At 47.8% G+C, this 19,765-nt stretch overlaps 1 protein-coding gene across 1 annotated transcript; it reads right to left on the bottom strand.

Moving 5' to 3' along the window:
• Nucleotides 1–7,629: 7,629 nt before the first annotated feature.
• Nucleotides 7,630–15,144, bottom strand: LOC135985499 (sushi domain-containing protein 3-like). The gene is made up of 5 exons (XM_065628882.1): nt 14,967–15,144; nt 13,002–13,190; nt 9,782–9,917; nt 8,190–8,369; nt 7,630–7,870 (listed from the first exon to the last, which is right to left on the bottom strand). Exons 1-5 carry the CDS (start codon nt 15,142–15,144, stop codon nt 7,630–7,632), a joined length of 924 nt encoding a protein of 307 aa, XP_065484954.1.
• Between the last annotated feature and the right edge of the window lie 4,621 nt (nt 15,145–19,765).

The raw sequence follows: 19,765 nt of genomic DNA, 5'->3' as shown, positions 1-19,765 counted from the left end.
GATATTTAAAACCAGCAACCTTGTGATTGATTGGGGTGCTGGGCTGATGCAGCTCACGAGGATGGCAGAGCCCCTGAAATCCTAGAGGTGCCTGTGCAGAAGGACATCTCACCCAGTGCAAGCTGTGCGGTTCAGGCTGGCTGCCCTCCTGTTTGCTGCTGGCAGGGCCATGGAAGGGAATTCCCAACAGGGGTTTGGGGACTGGCCTGTCACGGTCCAGGGAGTGGAAGCAGGTCCTGAATCGATTGCTGGACAGGGGAACCAGGCACTGAATCTGCGTGAAGGGCCTCTGAATATGCTGCATTGTAAAATGTCACTTGTTGACAATTGCCTGCTCTTGCTTTTCTCTTACCCGTGTTGCTGTTTAGTGTTGTATTTACTGCCTGTGCTAGGAACTGTTTCTAGACAGGTATTGTTGCTGCAGGTCAGTCGTGTGCTCTGATTACTTGGGAGACCGTGCACACCCTTTGATGCCAACACTCCCCAGCAAAGCAAAGAAGTTTTTGTCACCTAGTCAAGCCCCTGCACGATCCTCCACCGCAATTGCTGGTGGTGGAAGAAGTGCTGATCGCTGGGACTGTGGGCTGGGAATGTTCTCCCCTGCGCCAGTGCCTGCTGCCAGCCCAGCTCTGCGGATGCAGCCCAGTGGGAACAGTCTGCTGAAGGTGCTGGGGAAGATGCAATGGGCTTTTTTTTTTTTTTTTTTGGTCTCTCCTTCCCCAGTTGTTACAGACATATTTTGACCTTTAACATTTCTCTTTTAGAAGAGTACCCCTCCTCACCCTGAAAATAAGCAAGCTTCCCAAAGCAGCTGTAACTGCTTCCTCTGTACCACAGCAATTCCTGAAGGTGCCGCCTTTGTTTGTTCTTGATTTGTCTCTTTGTTGAAGTGTAGGACACGCTGAGGGAAACCTGTGCCTGTGGTCTGCCACCAATAGAAAATAAGCTTTGGCTGCTCTGGAGAGCATTTATTCCCTCCTGCCATACAACAGCTTGTGTGGTCGGCCTGCTGACAAACTCTTAGCCTTCAGGAAGAGGTTTGCAACTAGAATGTTTTTTCTCTTTAGAGTGCTGCCCCCCCCCCAGGAAAGACTTATTAGGTGGGTAACGCTGGTGTTACTAAAATATATCCATGTTCAGGTTGATATGTGTGGGTGCAGCTTCTGCCTCTTTTAGCCTAGTTTTATGTACTGTCTGATGGTGATTCTTGCATCCCACTCAGTTGGGAAGCAACTCTGTTCAACCATGTGGAGCTCAATTAGTTTCTCCTGAGGCTTTTGTTGATGGAGTCTTCCTGCGACAAGAAATTCTGTACAGGAACCTTGACTGAAAGGAGAGTGTCCATGGGATCTTCTCAGTGCATGGCCTCTTGTTTTATATCTTGTATGGATACTTGCAGCTCTTCCTTGCATTAAGCGAAGAACGGTGCTTGACCAAAAGGCTGGCGACTCAGGACTAGCAACTCATTTGGTAGATAGTGTCTGGTGGAGATGAAACTGGAGAAGGAGGATGGACCAGACTCTTCCTCCTGCAAAATGGATACGGATGTGTGTCGAGGGAAGGGAGGCAGTTGTTAGCTGAGAATGTGTTCTTACAAGAAGTTGTGGTGCACTTTCAAAGAATTCTCAATTTAAGCATAGTAATTTGGGGGTCAGCAGTGCTGGGCTCATACTGGGTGCCTTTTTTTTTTTTTCTTTTTAATAGTTAAGAAGGGAATGATGTTTCTCTGGATTACAGCAAGGAGTATAATGTTACCTTCTAGGTAAGATGAAGAGCCATTGCATAAGTTCCTTTTATAATTTCCATTTCTTACTTGCAAGTCAAGAGTGAGCAGATGTCTGCTCTTATAAATGTAATGTCTTGACAGGGCTGCTTTAACTACACTTTAGACACTGTTGCCAGCTTCCATGACAGTTTTTAATCATGAAGTTGGGTTTGTATCCTAGTTCCTGAATTCCAAACTTTGTTTTCCTTTCCCTCCGGTTGGACTCTGTCCAAAAAGGTTTTTTTCTGAGATGCTCCTTTAATAATAGGCATTCAAGATGTTGGATTTTAGGGAAAATGCAGGGTGTTTGAGTTTTCTTATGGGAGGTAGTTTGGTTTTGGTTGTGGGTTGTTTTGGGTTTTTTTGGTGGTGGTGGGTTTGGGGCTTTTTGGCTTTGTGTTTTCAGGGTTTTTGTTTATTTGCTTGGTTTGGGGGAAGGGGAGGTTGGTTGTTCTGTTGTGGTTTGGGTTTTTTACAGTCTGGTAGAGCTGGTCATGCTGCTGTGGAGAGTTTTGGCTTGAACACCTTTTTTTTTTTTTTTTTCCTCTGGGGACAGACTGGCTCATGCACCAATGTCCTCCCTCACCCTTGCAAGGGGGCTTAGAAAAATACACTTGGGAAGACTGTAGAACAGTCGCCTGGGTGCTTCTTGTTCATCTCTCCCCTCAGGGTGCGTGGAAGTTGCTTGAAGTTGCAAAGGAGCTTAGGTTTGGTGTTGGTCTTCAGCACACGTAAATCCACTGTGTGGCAGGTCCTGTATTGCCTGGGACTAATTCCTGCTGGGGAAAGCTGTAGTGCTGGAATAAAAACTTACTGCTCAAAACTGGGGTATGTCAAGAAGCTGAGGGTGGCACAGTGCTGGAAGGGTTAGGGCACTGGGGTTGTCACCAGCCCTATTTGAAGGGGTTGTAGGTTCTCGTAACTTCTTGAGGGGAATGAACTGTCCTCTGGTCCAGCTGCCAGTGACAGGAATTTTTAGTGTGCACAAGGCAAATAAAGTGCTGTTTGACATGAATTCGTGCATTGAGCATAGGTGTTATTTTACATCTTCCAGCAGTGTGTGGCTATATGGCTAACTACAGAACTGCTTTCTGCTTCACTGATTTATTATCATCTGTTTGAGCTGAATGTGGTTGTAGTATCTGTAAGAACTTGTGCTCCTTCCTCTTTGCCCAAATCCCAGTGTCTCTTTTTCTCTTTTTCCCTACTTTGGGACATTCTGCTGATGAGAAACAGCTCTCAGGTCCTCTTCTGTTTATGGCTGGGACTGTAAACAAAGCTCCTAAAGAAGGGGAGGCGGGGGAAGGTGAAGTATTGTCATAGCTTCAGGTTCCAGTGTAAGAGACTGCATAGCCCCAGCATGCTCTGATCTGCATGTGAGAGCACCATGTCTGAGCAAGATCTTCATCTTCCCTTCTTTCTGGGGTTTGCCTTTGCCCTAGGCTTACCGCTGTTACGCTTATATGGCAAAGTGAAGGCTCCTGAGATCACAATGTCCAAATGGAGTTCTTGCCTCACAAGTACAGGGAGCTGGAGTGACTTGTGGGGATGCAGGAGCCTGCACTGCTCCGTGGTAGAGGTTTAAGGTGAGTTGGGTGGTCGTGACAGCAACAGATTTGTTACGAGCTTTTCTGATGAAGAGAACTGGTTTAGGGTTGTCTGACACAGTGGTACTAGGTGTGGAAGTCATCTGAACGTGGGTGTTGTCACTGTGGAGGAAAACAACAGCAAAGTCTTTATTAATCTAAACGTGATGGGAGAGTGATCTGCCTGACCTGTGGTGGTCAGGAGGACCCATCTCCTGCAGCACAGATGAGGTGGAGGCTTTCAGCGGGACACAGTCACTGCACAGGTACTGTTGCTTTGTCCTGTGAAATCTTGCTGGATCACTATTTCCCCCAGTCCTCAGACTCACAAATTTGACAAATTTCCATTTCAGAGATGCTTGGAGAGAGGGCGGGACACGCTCAGCTCTCTCCTCTTCCTTCCAGCACAGCAACGTCTAACATGATGGTCTAGAAAGCTTGTACTGGCAGAGGGCGGCTGTTCTTTTCAAGATCACAATATATTTTTGGAGCTTCATGGCTTTAGCATTTGAATGTTACAGGTCCCAGCGTTACCCTCACCCAGGTCTTCAGGGAGGGTCTGAAACCTTTTCTGTTGGTGCCGACAGTGCTAGGAGCCTGGTACGCTGAACTTCACTGAAGAACTTAAAGTTGCGGCCAAAACTGGTTTAGCTCTTTCTAGATAAGCATGCAGGCTGAGGTTTCCAGTGTGGAGTCTGAAGCATAAAATCCTGTTTTGAAAAAACACCTGAGGGTGCTTTCTCTCTTTGTTCAGACACAGAGCGGAAAAGGACTGCTTGTGAGGTTTGCCTGGGACAGAATTGGCAATGAGCTGGCCTTGCAGCCGTCTCCATCCCTCCTCAGGTGGCTTCCTCCAGTTCCAGGGCCTGCCTTTCTGTTGGATATTGCATGCATATAATTTAAATACAAAATAAATAGAAATGTATGATTTATTTCATAGTGGGATATTGCATTTGATGTAGCATAAAACATTAACAATGAAACCTCTTAGAGTTTCAGCTTCCCTGTACAGAGGCCAGGATCTTAGACAGCTGGAAAACCCCTTCCCTGCCGTGGAGAAAGTTGGAGTTCTTTGATGGTCTGCAGAGGGGAAATGGTGGCGAGGGCAGCACCTCGTGCTGCTCTGGTGAGGAAAGGTCGGGTAGATGGTGGCTCCAACAGGAACCACTGAGTAATGTGGTGAGAATGTCTTGGATTACAGGCTTATGAGGCTTGTTTTTCCCCATTTAGAAATTCAATTAAAGCTTCTACATAGTTACCTTCCTTCTCCTTCCTCTTTTAGCAAATAATTGCAAACAGTGCTTCTTGTTGTCTTCTGATGGTGCCTTCCTGGGGGGAAGCTGAGTGTGGCTCTTTGCGACGTTAATATCAGGTCTTTGCCATGCTGGTCCAAGGTGAGAAGGAACTGAGGCAAAGACTAAGGGGTTGGTAGGGAAACTCATGGTGGAGTTGGACTTCCTGCCTTTAACCCATCTTTCTTCTCTTGGTTTCGGTCTCCTGCAAGCTTGAGATGACTTTTGAGGAAGACCTGGCTGTGCTTCTCCATGCTGGAGGAACTTGGCTAAGCCTGCCAAGATTTTGAGATCAAATTTTTGTGGTAGAAAGCTTAACTTTGCACATAAACACAAAAAAAAGTCAGGAAAAAGTTACCCAAAGGAAACTTTTCAATTTTGTCAAGTAAATCATTTTTTAAATATCAGTTGTATAAAATGCTTTTTAAAAGTTGACAGTTTTCTCTGTATGAAAAACTACTGTGTCAGTTTTTATTGAAAATGCTAACTTTTTGTTGTGACACTTCAAAATCAGCACCTTTCTGGACATGTTTGGCGAAAGATGTTTATATCCAAAATGTGCGTCATTTCAGTTTGCAGTGAAAGCAGGTGTCAATCTCTAATCTTACGTATCAAAAAAATCCCACTCTTGGTTTTAAAGCCTTGTTTGGATCCAAAGAACAGCAAACTCTGTGTCCCAAACTTTTTTTTTTTTAAATTTTCAACAAAAATCTCATTGGAGAGAGGGGGAATTGTAGTGAGGTTTTTATTTATTCCTTAGAAAATGACAAGGGAGAGAAAGAGAAGGAAATAGATGGGAAAAGTCCAGTTCCCATCTTCAGTTTCACTTTTTTGTTGTTTTGGTTTGGAGGTTTTTTTGTTGTTGTTTTGTTTTTCTTTTTTTTCTTCTTCCCTTTTCCTTTCCCTTTTTCCCCCCTCCTGTTTTAATCTCTTAACGAGACAATTCCTTCCTATATGAACCAGAAACTGGGCAGTGCTGTTCCTAGAGTGGATCCTGGGCTGAATTGCTGACTATGAAACCTATTTTGGTGAGGCAGAAGTGGGAGCATAGCCTGTGGGTATTGGCACCAATTAACGCATGAGAGCCCCAAACACCTCTAGCGCTGTGTCCAAATTCGTGGCTGGTGCGTCTGCATGTAGAGCACCTTTCCAACAGGTGAGCAGTCTGGTGAGCATCTGTGGGGGAACTGATGAACATCTTACCTTGGAGCACGATTATTGCCCTCCCCGTGTGTTAGACTTGGCTGGAAAAGAAGAGGGAGGAGAAAAAGGTAAGGTTAGGATGTGAGCCAAAGGGAAACGCAGAGTGGGTCCTGTTTTTCCTGTACTTCCTCTACAGCTTCAGTTGTCTTAGGAGAATGACAGGTTTTTCCCCTCTTGTGGTGCAGCTGCTGGTAAATGGCCATTGCAGCCATTCTCATCTTGCAGGGGCTCTATAAGAGCTTTACTCCCTACATCTTCCCCCATCACACCCAGCCCCCAAAGCAGGCTTTCCATAGTTTGGTGATGTGAAAAGAAGACATAGGAGGTGGAATAGGGAGAGATTCCTTTATTATTATTATTATGAATAGAAAAAAACCCAGTGTCCTTAGCCCTCTTTCCAGGAAGAAGCGGCTGTGGTTCCCAGATGTCCACTTAGTAGGTCTTGCCTTATCGCAAAGATGTGCTACCTTGCGTCTTTTAAGGCTTCTTTCCTTGAAATGTGATGCAAATGTTGACAGAAATGAAGTCAGCAAACTGAAATTCACTGCCTTTATAGCAGGATTGTCTTGAGTATCGCACTTTGCATCCTTGAGCACTGGATGGCAGGTGATGCTGAGGGTTCACGTCCCAGCTGCTCGTTCTTACTCCCCACCCCACGTGTGCAGCAGCTCTTGGGGCTGCCAACACCTCTTCTGACTAACACCATAACGCCTTGCAGGATGCAAACAGCATGTCTGTGCACACGGGATGCCATGTTACTCAGCGAGCACTGCGTGCCCAGACTGCACCAGGTGTGCTATGCGGGTGTAGGTCTGTCCTGCTGTGCAAACAGGGGCTGAGGTGTCCTGAAGCTGCTTGGCCAGGTGCTGCATGGGACACACCCCTGTATTTCCACCCAGGAAAGCCTGGACAGAAATATTGGTGTTATTGCTTTCTGAATGCAAATGATCATGCTTAGGCGAGCTCTTGGGGCACTGCTGTAGGTCCTGGTATACCTGATGTGAATTTCTGATGCAGAGAGAAGGCATTAAAAAACCCAAGGGTTTGCTGGTTTGTGGGTTTTGGTTTTGTTTGTTTGGGGTTTTTTTTGGGGGGGTGGTGGTGGTGTTGTTTGCATGTTTTTGGGTTTTGGTGGGTTTTTTGGGTTTTTTTGTTTTTCAAATGTGCTAGGTCCTTTGTATTAAAGATAAATTCCTGTTTTCCTCTTGACTGGCTACCTTTGCACGCTTGTCACTGCACCTTGCAAGTCTAAGATTGTCTGTGTAGAAATGGGAGAATATATCGAGTTCTGAACAACAACAACAAATCTTTAAATCTCAGCCTGCATTCAGGTGCAATGAATTGTAAATACTTCCAACTATCAAATGACACAGATTCCTTGTTCTTGGTAACTGGCTGTCTTTCAGCCTTTAAAAGAGCCACTAACAGAAAATCAGACTCTTGTGGTTAAAACCTGAAAGTCTGCACATGCTCAGCCTGCAGGTGAAGCTGGAGCTGCTCAAACTTGGCTTTATGCCTCTCACCAAAATGATCAATTAAGAAGCTTTTAACCCAGGAACTCCTGTTTGAAATGTGCACTTCTAGACATGGGGATGGAAATAGAGGGATTATATCAAAAAAGCCTTTCAACGTGAAGTGTCAAATTTTCTCTATTTGAAAGCCCAGGTGAAGTAATTGGCTCTTGTGAAATTCTTTCCTGAGGCTCTGCAGAGTTTCAAGGAATCAATGATGTTAAAAGAAAAAAACAAAAAAAGGAAAAAACGTTGAATGGCAGTTTAAATTTTCAAACTGGCCTGCTGAACTTGGTGAAGAGCTTATGTTCTTCATGGCTTCTGTAGTAGAGAGGGAGCAGGTCCCCGGGGAGGTCGGCCGGGTAGGGCATGTCGGGCAGCAGCAGGTTGTGGGGCGGCTGGCTGGGCAGGGCGGTGATGGGCGATGCACCGGGCTGGAACACCAGCTGCGGCAAGACCTGTGCTTCGGGGTGCCAGCTCTGCAGGGGCAGCTTTGGTGGGTTTTCGGAGCTCCTGGTAAAGGCAAGGAGGGGGGCAGGGTAAGAAAGGGCTGCGGCACCGATGGGAGCCTGCAGCGCACCCAGGTGATGCTGAGGCAGGGTGAAGGGGAATCCCGGTCCTCTGGCTCACCTCCCCTTGAAAACGAGCAGGCACAAGGGTTTCGTCATTGCTGTTTGGTGCTCGGTGGGGAGCACATAAGAGGGTGAGGCAGGGGATTGAATGCCCAAGAGACGAGGGCTTTTTACGTCCTGCCTCCAGATGGTCTGGGAGCGGCTCTTGCCGCTGTGTGAGGAGCTGGGGGGACAGTGCCAGTGCGGGGTCTGAGCCGTACCTTTGGAAAGGCAGGTTATTGCAGCCTGCGAATGCCCCCGGGAACACAGAGCTGGAGAGGGTGGAGAGGTGGTAGTCGCGCCGGTGGTAGTGCTTCAGCCTCCCGAAAGCGTTCCTGCCCCTATCAGGGGTGGAGGGGTTGCGTTTCCGTCCTCCTCTGACTTTTCTCCTATGCTGCTGTCTGCAAGGTGGAGAGAGAGATGCCCATGCAGGTGCTTTCTTTGCATTTTGTGGGCTGTATTCATTTACTGCCCCCCCTGAAAGATTTGGAATGTGTGTGTCCTAAACCAACATTGTCACCCAATGGTTTTGACCCCCTTCCTCCACTCCCAGAGGAAAGCACCAAAGCTGTTTCAGCCCTGCAGAAAAGAGGTGCTGGTATGAGGCACCAACCAGCCTGGGGAAGAGCAGCCCAGTGGAGATAGGTATGGCTGGTGCCTGCTGAGAGACTGCAATGTTGTCTCTTGCTGGGTTTTTTTACTCCTTATCCTTGCACATTTCTGATAATAAGGAATAAGGCTCTCAGTTAACACTACTTCCCTAGGTAGGCTCCTGCATGGTCCCTGTCACAGAATCATAGAATCGTTTTGGTTGGAAGAGACTCTCAGGATCATCGAGTCCAACCATAACCCAACTCTAGCGCTAAACCATGTTCCTAAGAACCTCATCTGTACGTCTTTTAAACACCTTCAGGGATGGTGACTCCCCCACTTCCCTGGGCAGCCTGTTCCAATGCCTGACAACCCTTTCTGGGAAGAATTTTTTCCTAATATCCAATCTAAACCTCCCCTGGTGCAACTTGAGCCCATTTCCTCTTGTCCTAATGCATGTTATTTTGGAGAATACCCTCCGTGCTACAACCTCCTTTCAGGTAGTTGTAGACAGCGATAAGATCTCCCCTCAGCCTCCTTTTCTCCAGGCTAAACAGCCCCAGTTCCCTCAGCCGCTCCTCACCATACTTGTGCTCCAGGCCCCTTCTTTAGGATACTATCACTGGCAAAACCAAAGAGGTCCTCCTGGACCCTAGGCCAGGAAAAGAGAGAAGTGCTGCTGCAGAAATGCTGCTCTGCAAGCGCGGTCCTGGCTCGCCCAGTGTGGCTTCCCAGAGGAGGATTCTCCCCCTTTTCCCCTGCTGGGGAATTGCACCAAACTTGGCCTCAGAGAAGGGATATCCCGCTACCCTGGAGAATTCCAGGTGTTGCCTGTTCCCTTCTTCCTCCATTACGGGGAGGGCTTTTCATAAATCGGCAAGCTTTCCATGTGCCATGTTTTCTTGCAGGAGGCCGCTCTGCAACCTCCAGCAGCATCCCAGGGACCCCTTGCAAATCCCTGTTTTCCTCATTGGGGCCAAACACACCTTCACGTCGGAGCAGAGATTTAACTTTATTTTACGCACGATCGTGCCGAGCCGCGGGTGGTTTCAGAGGCGTGAACGAGGAGTGTCGTGCAGGGAGGGAGATGGCTTGGAAGTGGCTGCAACCTGCGCGTCTCAGCAGATGGCAGCAGCGACTCTTCCTCCAGCTCCTTAACCACCCACCCGTCCCCCAAAACCACCTCGTCGTCCCCCCCACACCCCCCAACCTCCTTACTCACCCTCCGCGGCTCCTCCTCGCCCTCTCCCGCCAGCAGCACACGGCGAAGGAGACGGACAGAGCCAGGATGACGGCTCCGCTCAGCAGCGAGGCGGCCACCGCAGCGCGGGAGCCGGGGGTCGGGGGCTGCGGGGCGGCTGCGGGGGTAGAACGGGGTGGGGGGCTGAGCGGAGACCGGCCGGGGGGAGCGGGAACGGGGCGGGGGCCGCAACGCCCGCGTTCGCGGGCGTTGCGGCCCCCGCCCCGGCCCCGCTCCCCCATTTTCATTAATAACCATTTTTGTTGTTGTTTTGGTCGTGATGGTGATTGTTTCGGGTTTTGTTTGTTCCCTCCGCCCACACACCTGGGACATGTGTTTTTACCTAATTGTTCCTTTTGGGAAAAAAACGGAGCGGGGCGGCGGGGGGGGGGAGGGGAAGAAGAAAAGGTGAAAAAGGGAAAAAAGAAGTAAAAAAGTTAGAAGGGAAAAAGGTTTGAAAGGGAAACAATTTATAAGGAAAAAAAAAAAAAGAAAAAAGTTAGGTAAAAATAAAAAGGAAAAAAGCCAAGGAAAAAAAATAAGGAAAAAAAAGAAAACAGTTAGGAAGGCGGCGATGAGAGGAAAAAAGCCGGAGGGCAAAAAATAGGGAGAGAAAGAAAAAAGTTATGAAGGTGGCGATGAGAGGAAAAAAGCCGGAGGGCAAAAAATAGGGAGAGAAAGAAAAAAGTTAGGAAGGTGGCGATGAGAGGAAAAAAGCCAAGGAGGGCAAAAAAATAGGGAGAGGAGAAAGAAAAAAGTTAGGAAGGTGGCGATGAGAGGAAAAAAGCCAAGGAGGGCAAAAAATAGGGAGAGAAAGAAAAAAGTTAGGAAGGTGGCAATGAGAGGAAAAAAGCCAAGGAGGGCAAAAAAATAGGGAGAGAAAGAAAAAAGTTAGGAAGGCGGCGATGAGAGGAAAATAGTTGAAAAGGAAAACGGTTAAAATGGTGTAAGGAAGCATGAGTATATGAAAGAAAAATAAATTTGTAGAATTAAAAAAAAAAAAAAAAGAAAAAAGAAGACTTTGTTGGATGTAATCATAGAATTGTAGAATAAGTTGGATTGGAAAGGAGCTTTGAAGGTCATCTAGTCCAACCCCCCTGCAATGAGCAGGGACATCTTCAACTACATCAGGTTGCTCAGAGCCCCGTCCAGCCTGGCCTGGAATGTTTCCAGGGATGGGGCATCTACTACCTCTCTGGGCAACCTGGGCCAGCATCTCACTGCTCTCATTGAAAAAAATATATAGCTACTTCCTTCAGAATTTTCTTGAATGGGTGTGTGGTCCATCCAAGTATGTGATCTCTACCTGCCGGACACCTGACGGGTGTCTGGAAGGAGCAGTTGAATTACATCATGATTGAATCATAAATGGAAACTAAATGATGTTTGCGTTGTAAATGTCTAAAGTTAGGGACGTGACTCCCATCCCAAGGGCAAAATAATATGAAAGCATTTGCTAACATCCACAAAAATTGTATGTTTGGGTTTTCAAGGTAATAAAACACACAGATTCAAAAAACCCAACCTTATGACACTCGGAAAACAACCAAACTAAGACTTCTGAAAGTACAGGGATTTGTTTTTTGTTTCAAAGAGAACAAGTCCATGACAATTTTTTTTCCTTTAAACTTGTCTTAAAATCTCTTTATTTTGGGGAACTCAAGGTGTGATTTAAAGTTTGGAGGTGTGTTTTTTTTTTTTTTTTTGCTTCATCAAAGTTGTTTCTGCATTAAGCGGTGCACAAGAAAAGGTTTGCTAATAAGTTTAATGAATGTTTTACTACAGGAGTACCTGTAACCTATTGCAACAAAGTTCATTGCTTTTATTTTGCTGTGTTAACTTTTATGAACCGAAGACACTGACTATATATCACCAGATTTTACAGCTCGAAATTGAGGTTAACTGCTTTATTTTTGTTTTCCTTTCTAAAGGACAAACTGCCTGGGGTGCTTCTGAGCTGAAGCACCTGCAGGGGTGTCCTGTGGTTGAAGAACTTTGGTTTCTAATTTGACCTGCCTGAGATGCTATCTCTTTTAACTGATTTTGTTTATCTTGAGCAAGTGCAAGAGAAGTGTCAAAAGCCAATGTGGCAGACCCTCTCCATTTCAACCTCTTCTTTTAGCCAGCTATTGGCAGCACAAGTTTGCCCATAAACTGCTTCTGAAAGGGCCCTGGGTCTTTAATTCTCAGGGCATGAGCAATATAATCCACACATAAGCTATGTAGTATTTACTACTTCTGTGGTTTTTCTTGCCACTGCAAAAATATATAACTTTGAGGGCACTTTTCCTGAAATTATTTTATGTATGCATGCAACATGTAGCACATGAGAGAAAGCTTTTAAAGCAATAAACTTTTTTGCTTCAACCATTTCCCTCAGACATTCGTTCTCGCTGAGCTTGTACCACAAAAAATGTGGTGGCCCTTTGCAACTGGTACATGCTCAGCATGTGCTTTCACAAATAGCACTTGCTGGGTTATGACAGTTCAGCTTTCTTCCAGCTGGAACCTTTTGGCTGTGCCCTGGAGTTGAGCGCCAGGGATTGACTGAAGTTGGTGACTTCTGTAGCAGTTACTGGGAGTGAGATAAGGCCTTGCTTATCTGCTGAGCCCATGCCAGGTGAATTCACCCCTTTGGCAACCCTGCCGCCTTGTGCAGCTCATTAAATGCCATTGCAGGGAGCGCCTCTGAAGCATGGCAGTTCACCTGTGCAGATGAGACCTGGACCTCAGTAGTCCCCTCTTGGGGTCACAGGGGCAGGGGCACCCCGTCTCCTCCTCCTGCCCTCGCCAGCTCAGCCAGAGCAAGAAAACCCCTGTGCAAGGGCTGGTGGCTGCACCTCCCCTCCTGAGTTAGCAATCAAGTGGCCATTGTAGCATCATAGAAGTTTGGGTTGGAAGGGACCTTCAAAGGCCATCTAGTCCAATCCCCTGCAATCAGCAGGGACATTTTCAACTAGATCATGTTGCTCAGAGCCCCGTCCAGCCTGGTCTGGAATGTCTCCAGGGATGGGGCATCTACCACCTCTTTGGGCAACCTGTGCCAGTGTTTCACCACCCTCATTGTAAAAACAACTTCTCTTGTCTAGCCTGAATCTCCTCTCCTTTAGTTTAAAACCATTACCCCTTGTTCCATCACCTGCACCCCATTGAGACCCCGTAAGTGTGCGCAAGGGCTGGGTCACATCAGCAGGCTCCTTACCCTGGCAGTGGGGCGGGGGGTGGCTCCAGGATGAGATGCTCTCCCGGCGGAGGCAGGAGAGCCTCTCGCTGCCCACCAGCTGGTACCCCTCCTGGCACCAGTACACAAGGACCGAGCCCAAGGAGATGCCTGAGCCTCTGTCCACATAGTAGTATCCATAGCGTGGAGGGGCGAGAGCCATGCACGGTGCTGGGGGGGAAGGGGAGACATTAAGTGCAAGTGGTGACAAAGCCAATGCCAGTCATCCTTATGGAAAGGCTGCCTGGCCCCTATGTCAGTCCCGCAGGTCCTACAAGTGTCTGAAATATTTTTTTTGTGTAATCCTAAAGGAGAGATATAGGTAAGTCTGGTGGCTTTGTCTGGAAAGTAAGTCTTCTAGTTGCAAACTCTGCAATGTGAGCAGCTACTGAACAGCGGGAGTGGGACTGGGAAGATGCAGGGTGGGGTCAGCATGCACAGAGCGACCCTTAGGAGGGAAAGGAAGAGGATAAGCATTTTTTAATACCGCAGTATTCTGGGAGAATATTGACGGCTGGAACTCAAAGCAATAAAATTACTCTTCTATGCTATAGAGAGGTACTTTTTTCATCCCAGCCTTTATTTTTTTTTTCCTAATTTGTTACCCACAACTATTCAGAGCTACTCTGTTATCCTGCTTAGATCACCCTTTCTGCATTGCACCTTTTGCATCTTTAGTGCTGTCCATATACCAGCTCGCTAGTACCTGGTGAGAGCTGGGGATGAAGCAGGCTTCAAAAGGGATGCCAGTCTGACTGTGTGCTTGCAAAAAAGCCCTGGATATACTAACAGAAGACCAACAAAATGTGTATGAGTAGATTCTTGTGTAGCAGGTATCACAAATAACAATATCCTGAATTAAAGGCAAGTACTCTGATCAACTCTAGCTAAGTGAAGCTGAAAACCTGCAGGCAGAAATGTGCTTTATCTAGCTCAGGGGGAACTTTTGAGGGAAATTCTGAGTGCAGCAGTAAGGCTAATATGAGAGAGAGAGGTTTGTTTTGCCCCCGCTTTTGCTGAGATGATGTAGGCTTCTCCTCCAGAGGGGCTGACAAGAAGCAGATCAGGTTCAGTAAGATCAGACTTTCTCCAGGTCCAGCAATACTGTTAACAGGTAGTGGAGATTAAGAAATTCAGTGGTGCCAGGGAGGCTTCCTGGATGCCTGGACTGGATCTGTTGTACAGCTAAATTATCCGGGACTGGCTAACACCTTCCACAACAACCTCTCACTGTGATTTGGAGATAAGGGGGTTCAGAGACTGTTCCCGAGAGGTGTTTTGGAAACAACATATAGTTCTTCAAGGTTTGGGAAGGTGAAGGGTTCAGCAGTATGGCATGGGCTGCTCTGTGCTGCTGCCCACACACAGAGGTGGGCAGGCTACCTGCACCGCTGGGCAGGTGGTTGCCCCACGGCAGCCCCAACACTGTGTCTCATTTGCTGGGGCACAGCACGTGCCCTGCTCTAGGAAGTGGATTAAAAACAAATAATCACCCTCAACATTTGGAGATTATTTGTGCTTTCAAAAAAATCTCCATCCTTATTTCTTCCCAAGGGTCCCAGCTCATCCCTTGGGAACAGGGATGTGTTTAGTGCAACCCATACCCTGGGCAGGGAGCTGGTCCATTGTGATATACGTAGAGGTTAACGTGGAGGAGGACTTCACCCTCAAAGGAAGACAGTCGAGCATTAAATTTCCTTTCTGTACCTAGCAACTTTGCCTCTGAGGTAACATATCTCTCCCAGATTACAGAAGCTGCTGTGGCCGTGAGGACCATGCAAAGCCCTGCAGCCCTATGTGTGCCTCCATGCCCTCCGGGAAAAGCACTATCATGCCATCACGGACATGTCTCTGTGCTCTTCACCCTGTGCGCAGCTTCACCCCATGCATACCTTCGCCCCAAGCAGCCCTGCAGAGGGAGAGGTGGGCGATCGCTCACTCAGATACCTGAGACGTTGCTGTGCACGTACGTCCTGTTGGCAGCGTCTTTGGGAAGCCCCTTTCTGAAGTGTCCTGCCCCAGGCGAGATGGTCCCAGTCCCAGCAGCATCACTCCAGGCAAAACTCAGGCAGCTCCAGGGCAGCAGGCAAAGGGTGATGCATTTCCCGAACCTTTGTCCCGTCATGGTTTGGGGAAACGCAGCATCGTCGGGTGCCTGCGCTTTCCCTTTGCTTCTGAGCAGGAGTCAGCTGGGCTCTTAGGGCATTAAGCTTTGAGCAGCAAAGCTAGCAGCCGCTCTCCCCCTGGCGCTTGCCTCTCCTCTGTGTCGGCACAAACCCCACGTCCCTGCTCCTGCCACTGCCAGCCCTGCTCTGGCTGCTTGGCTGAGTGGCTCCGAAGCCCCGCAGAGAAACCAGCCATGGGAAAGGGAATGAGAAGCAGCAAGCGCTTGAGATTCATCTTTTACAGCTCCCTCCTGCAGGGACTGGCTGTCACCATCTCTCTGGGTGCTGGAGCCACACATTAGGCACCCTCCTTCTCCTCTTCCTCCTTCTCCTCCTCCTCTACCTGCTGAAATCCATGCTCAAGCACACTGCTGAGACTCCTGAGTTGCAGACCCTCCTGTGCTCATCTCTTCCATCCTGCCAGAGCCTAGGGCTGATTTTCTGTCAACAGCAGTGAAGCGGGACATGAGCCACAGGAATTGAAAGGATTTCATAGCAGCAACATTGCCAGCTTTGCCACTGTGGGAACTGTGGAGAAATCTGTTTTCCCTTTTCCTTGGGATTCCCTCTGCACAGCATCTCTCTGCCTGTCAGTTCAGGCCCTGGTGTTTTATGACATTTTATAGTTGGAGGGGCTGTAATAGTGACCAGTTCTTGCCCCCTGGGATGTAGGTTCCTCTTACTTGCCTCTACCTACCTAGTCCCTTGTGTGCACCCAGAAAGCGGTGAGGTGCCCCATGTCACCCGAGCACTTGAGACCAAGATGTTTTGGAGCAGCCAATGCCTCTGTGCAGAGCTTTCCGCAGCAGCCAGTATACCAGCTGTGTCATCAGCAGGGCTTTGCAGCAGTTTTTGGAGCATCCCCTGCTGTGGCTATCTTCTCCCCTCCTTGCACCCTCAGGAGCTCACCTCACCCTGCAGGTCTCCTTTGCCCCTCCTGTCCTGCACCCTTGCCTGTCCTGGGGCAACCTGGGACTTACTGCAGGTATAAGGGTTAAAGCCTAGGCTCTTATTCGTTAGTAGCTTTGGCACAAATACAGTGGCCTTGGTGACTGGGTGCGAGGACATTGGCAAGAGCTCACAGCTTGGCAGGGAGATGCTCTGGCTCTGTGGGTTGGTTTTTGTTGGCCTGTCTTTTATATCTGTTGCCCGTAGCTGCAGCCGATGTGCTTGGCTAAGCGTGGTTGCCCGAGTGGGCCCGGGGAGGTAAAACGTTGCTTTGGATGTGTGGGCAGCTCCTGTTTGTAAACACAAACAGTGGTCTTAAAGTCTTTGTGCGATTTACTGCAGCGCATAAAGGGGGAAAAAAAATGTCAGGTGGAATCAAACCCTGTCCTGTCCCATGCCAGGGGTGCGGCCAAGGCAGTCTGCAGCAAGGAGGGGAGCTGCGGGGCTGGGTCTTGGCTGGACCTCACCTGTGGTCCCTCCACGGCGCTGCAACCCCCTCTTGATCACCCCCAGGGCAGCTCAGCAGCGCTTCAGCCCTCCTTGCTCTTGCAGAGTGGTCTCTTGTCACCTCCATGGGCCTTTGGACCTGGCAACACCTTAATCCTACTCTCTCTGTCTGTCCATCTGATCCTTGGACACTTCTTTTTGGTTTTGGCTGTGCTGGTATCCCTCTTGGCTTCTTTCCAGGGGATTTACTTGTTTTCTCAGGAAAACCTGTTTCAACCTCCCATGACTTATAATGATCTTGCTCAGAAACTACTTTAATTTCTTCTCTTCCCTGGTTAATCCTTCTTAAACTGTGAGCTTTCCTTGGCTCCCCTTGGAGAGCAGGGTGAGGAGGGGGTGGTCCTCCCTGGCTCAGTGAATATTGCTGATTTTTTGTTTTGTTTTGGTTAGTTGTTTGGTTTTTTTCCCCCCTTTCCTCTTCTAACTGCAGGGATTTTGCTGTTCGTGCAAGCTTTGAGGCAGGCTGGGTTGTGTGAGAGCGTAACACTGCAAGCAGAGGAACCAGACCCGGGCCATTCCCCCCCCTGCAAACACGGTCATATTCCGGCACACAGGCAACCCTGTGGACGCTGGGGATGCACCCATCTAGTCAGATGGGACCAACTCTGAACTGGCCCCTTCGCCAGCCCCATGCCACATGTGCCTACTGCTGCTGTACAGTCAGGGCTAACGAGCTGGCTGGTGGCTGGGGGGCAGTGGGAAGAGCCAAGGTCTGTACCCTTTGTCTCCTTCTCCACTGCCAGATGTGTCCCAATGCTAAACAGCTGTGGACCGAGCACGTGCCACAAGCGTGGCCTTTGACGTGGGGCTGGTTGTGGTAAGTCTTGTCACATGTGCTGGGGAATGAGTGGGCTCAGCAAAAGCCCCAGGACACAATAACCACACTTGAGCTTATGCTCAAAATGCTGAGTAGATGACATGGATTATTCCTTTGCTAATGCTCTTAAAAGTTATTCCTGGGGCTGAGGGACATAAAGGGGTTTATTATTACAAGGGTTTATTATTACAAAAATCAATATCCTGCCAAGGTGGAATTTTAACACCATTCCCTGTACCCTGCTTTCCAGTGGTGGCTGTCTGTGTGAAGCTGGGCACTGCGCTGTGCAGGCAGAGGTATTTTGCGACTAAATTACATATTACAAGTCATTTGCTTAGCTCTCTTACTGGTACATCCTTCACGCAAGCCAACCAGGGCTAGCTCTGTGGAAGAACAAACCATTCTCCAGGAAGATAATTCCTTTTTTAAATTTTTTTTTTTTTTTGTGCAAGGTCTCCATGTGATACCTCTTCTGTACCACACTACTTTTATATCATAGCCCTGAGCTCCCTCTAAACCCATCTTTTCCCAGCTCTGGTACCTGAGGCTCAGTGCCACGCATTTGTGAGAGCATTGTGGATGAATCTGCCCTCCCAGCAAGGGGCTTGATGTGACTCACCATGTCTGCACCTCCTTGGGTAACGTGTGGATATTCACACACGGAAGGACTCCTCTTACTCAACTTTAGACATCTTCATCTGCACCAGTCACTCTTGGTTGTTTCCTAGTGTAGGAAAGAAATGGGATTTGTTTTATCTAGCCCATTTGGGACTCCTATTTTAAGATGCAGTGAGGGTTTTAGAGGTGACCGCTGGGTGCAAAGGAAGCTCGTGTATCAGTGCCTGCATTGCAGATGGGTAGAGTCAGTGGGAGTGCCCTCTCACCAAACCTGCCTGCAGTTGCTGGCAGTGGAGGGCGCCGCCAGCACCTTCGGATTTGTCACTACCCAGATTTTTGGGGATTGCATGTGGCAGGCACTTTCCACACCTGTGTCTCCTAGGAGGGTCTTGGAATTTCCCACTCTGGTGCCACACCAACTGCAATTAGGTGGGGACACCTGCAGAGTGCAGGGAAACTCCTTGGTCATGGAGGCAGAATCACAGGCAGTCCAGGTGTGCAACTCAGGGTGGCATTGTAAGTCGATTCATTATGAGGCGTGGCCTGCAAAATACTTTGAGTTTTGGGGAGAAATACAGCATAAGAGAGAAAAAGACCCTGTCGGGAGAGTTAGGATACAGATCGTCCAGGCTCTTCTTGTGGGTACAGGAGATTTGGGATCAAGACTGAAGATTTGAACTGGGTCTCCCATGTCTCCAAGCTTTTACTTGATCAGTTGCTTTTAACTGTCAGTTGGCTGCTTCTGCCCCCAGGACATAAACCAAGACAGCCTCTGCTGACATGAACAGCTGGCCAGGTCGCTTGACTGGTAGTAGGAGATATGCCAGACACACAAGTCTAAAGGGAATCCATAATTTATTTTCTTTTGTTTTCAGTCCTAACACATCATGAATAAGTTGAACAGGTAGATGCCTGCCCATTTATGCCTAAAAGCCATTCACACAATTGATTAGGTTGCTATTAAGGGACAACATTACTGGTTAAGGATGCATCTTTGCTGATTGAATAATTCCGTATTCTGAAAAACCTCACGATTGAGTAATTTTTTGCTAATCCTGTTATATATACACAAATATATGCATGTACATACACATATGATGTAAGACATTGGCATGCACACAGAGACTTCCTAGATGCTTTGCTTATTTCCAAGGGCAGGCTATTCCAGGCTGAGGCACCTCATATGAACTATATAAATTTCTAATTTGATATGTACATTGTGCTATTTTGTAACCTTCTTCTCGATTCTAGATTTCAGATTACAGCATTAACCTTTTGCTGGCCAAAGGCTGGTACTGTTAAACTCTTCATTCCTAACAGGCCTGCTCTGATGTCTAGGCTTTTGGAGAAGTAGGACTTATTTCCTGTATTTTTCATGAAAACCTGCAGTCCCTTGGCACTCTTAAAGTACATTTTTGACGCTTCCGAGTTTTCCAGAATGGCAAAATTGTTTTCTGCCCAGTTTTTTTTTTTTGAGAAAAGAGATTCTTGTTGTTCCTGATGTGGGGTTTGTTTTTGCTTTTGTGTTTGTTGTTGTCATTGTTATTGTTATTATTGTTATTATTATTGTTATTGTTATTATTATATTTTATATTCTTCTCGTCCTGGTCACTTAATCCTCTTTGCATGGGCAGTTTCATATGCTAGTCTAAATGACGCGGGCGTTGTAATGCACCTGCACCTTTGGGTTG

Source organism: Caloenas nicobarica, chromosome 1 (genome assembly GCF_036013445.1).
Source record: "Caloenas nicobarica isolate bCalNic1 chromosome 1, bCalNic1.hap1, whole genome shotgun sequence".
Lineage (NCBI taxonomy): Eukaryota > Metazoa > Chordata > Aves > Columbiformes > Columbidae > Caloenas > Caloenas nicobarica.
The sequence above is the reverse complement of the archived record's forward strand: the minus strand, read 5'-3'. Positions and strand labels throughout refer to the sequence as shown.

What these genes read in the sequence shown, in the direction of transcription:
- LOC135985499 (XM_065628882.1), bottom strand. Translation starts at nt 15,144, where the DNA reads ATGACGGGACAAAGGTTCGGGAAATGCATCACCCTTTGCCTGCTGCCC. An exon ending in CGTGCACAGCAACGTCTCAG is followed by an intron (nt 13,191 to 14,966) that starts GTATCTGAGTGA and finishes CTTCCCCCCCAG; the next exon opens with CACCGTGCATGGCTCTCGCC. An exon ending in GCGAGGAGGAGCCGCGGAGG is followed by an intron (nt 8,370 to 9,781) that starts GTGAGTAAGGAG and finishes TCCACCTTGCAG; the next exon opens with ACAGCAGCATAGGAGAAAAG.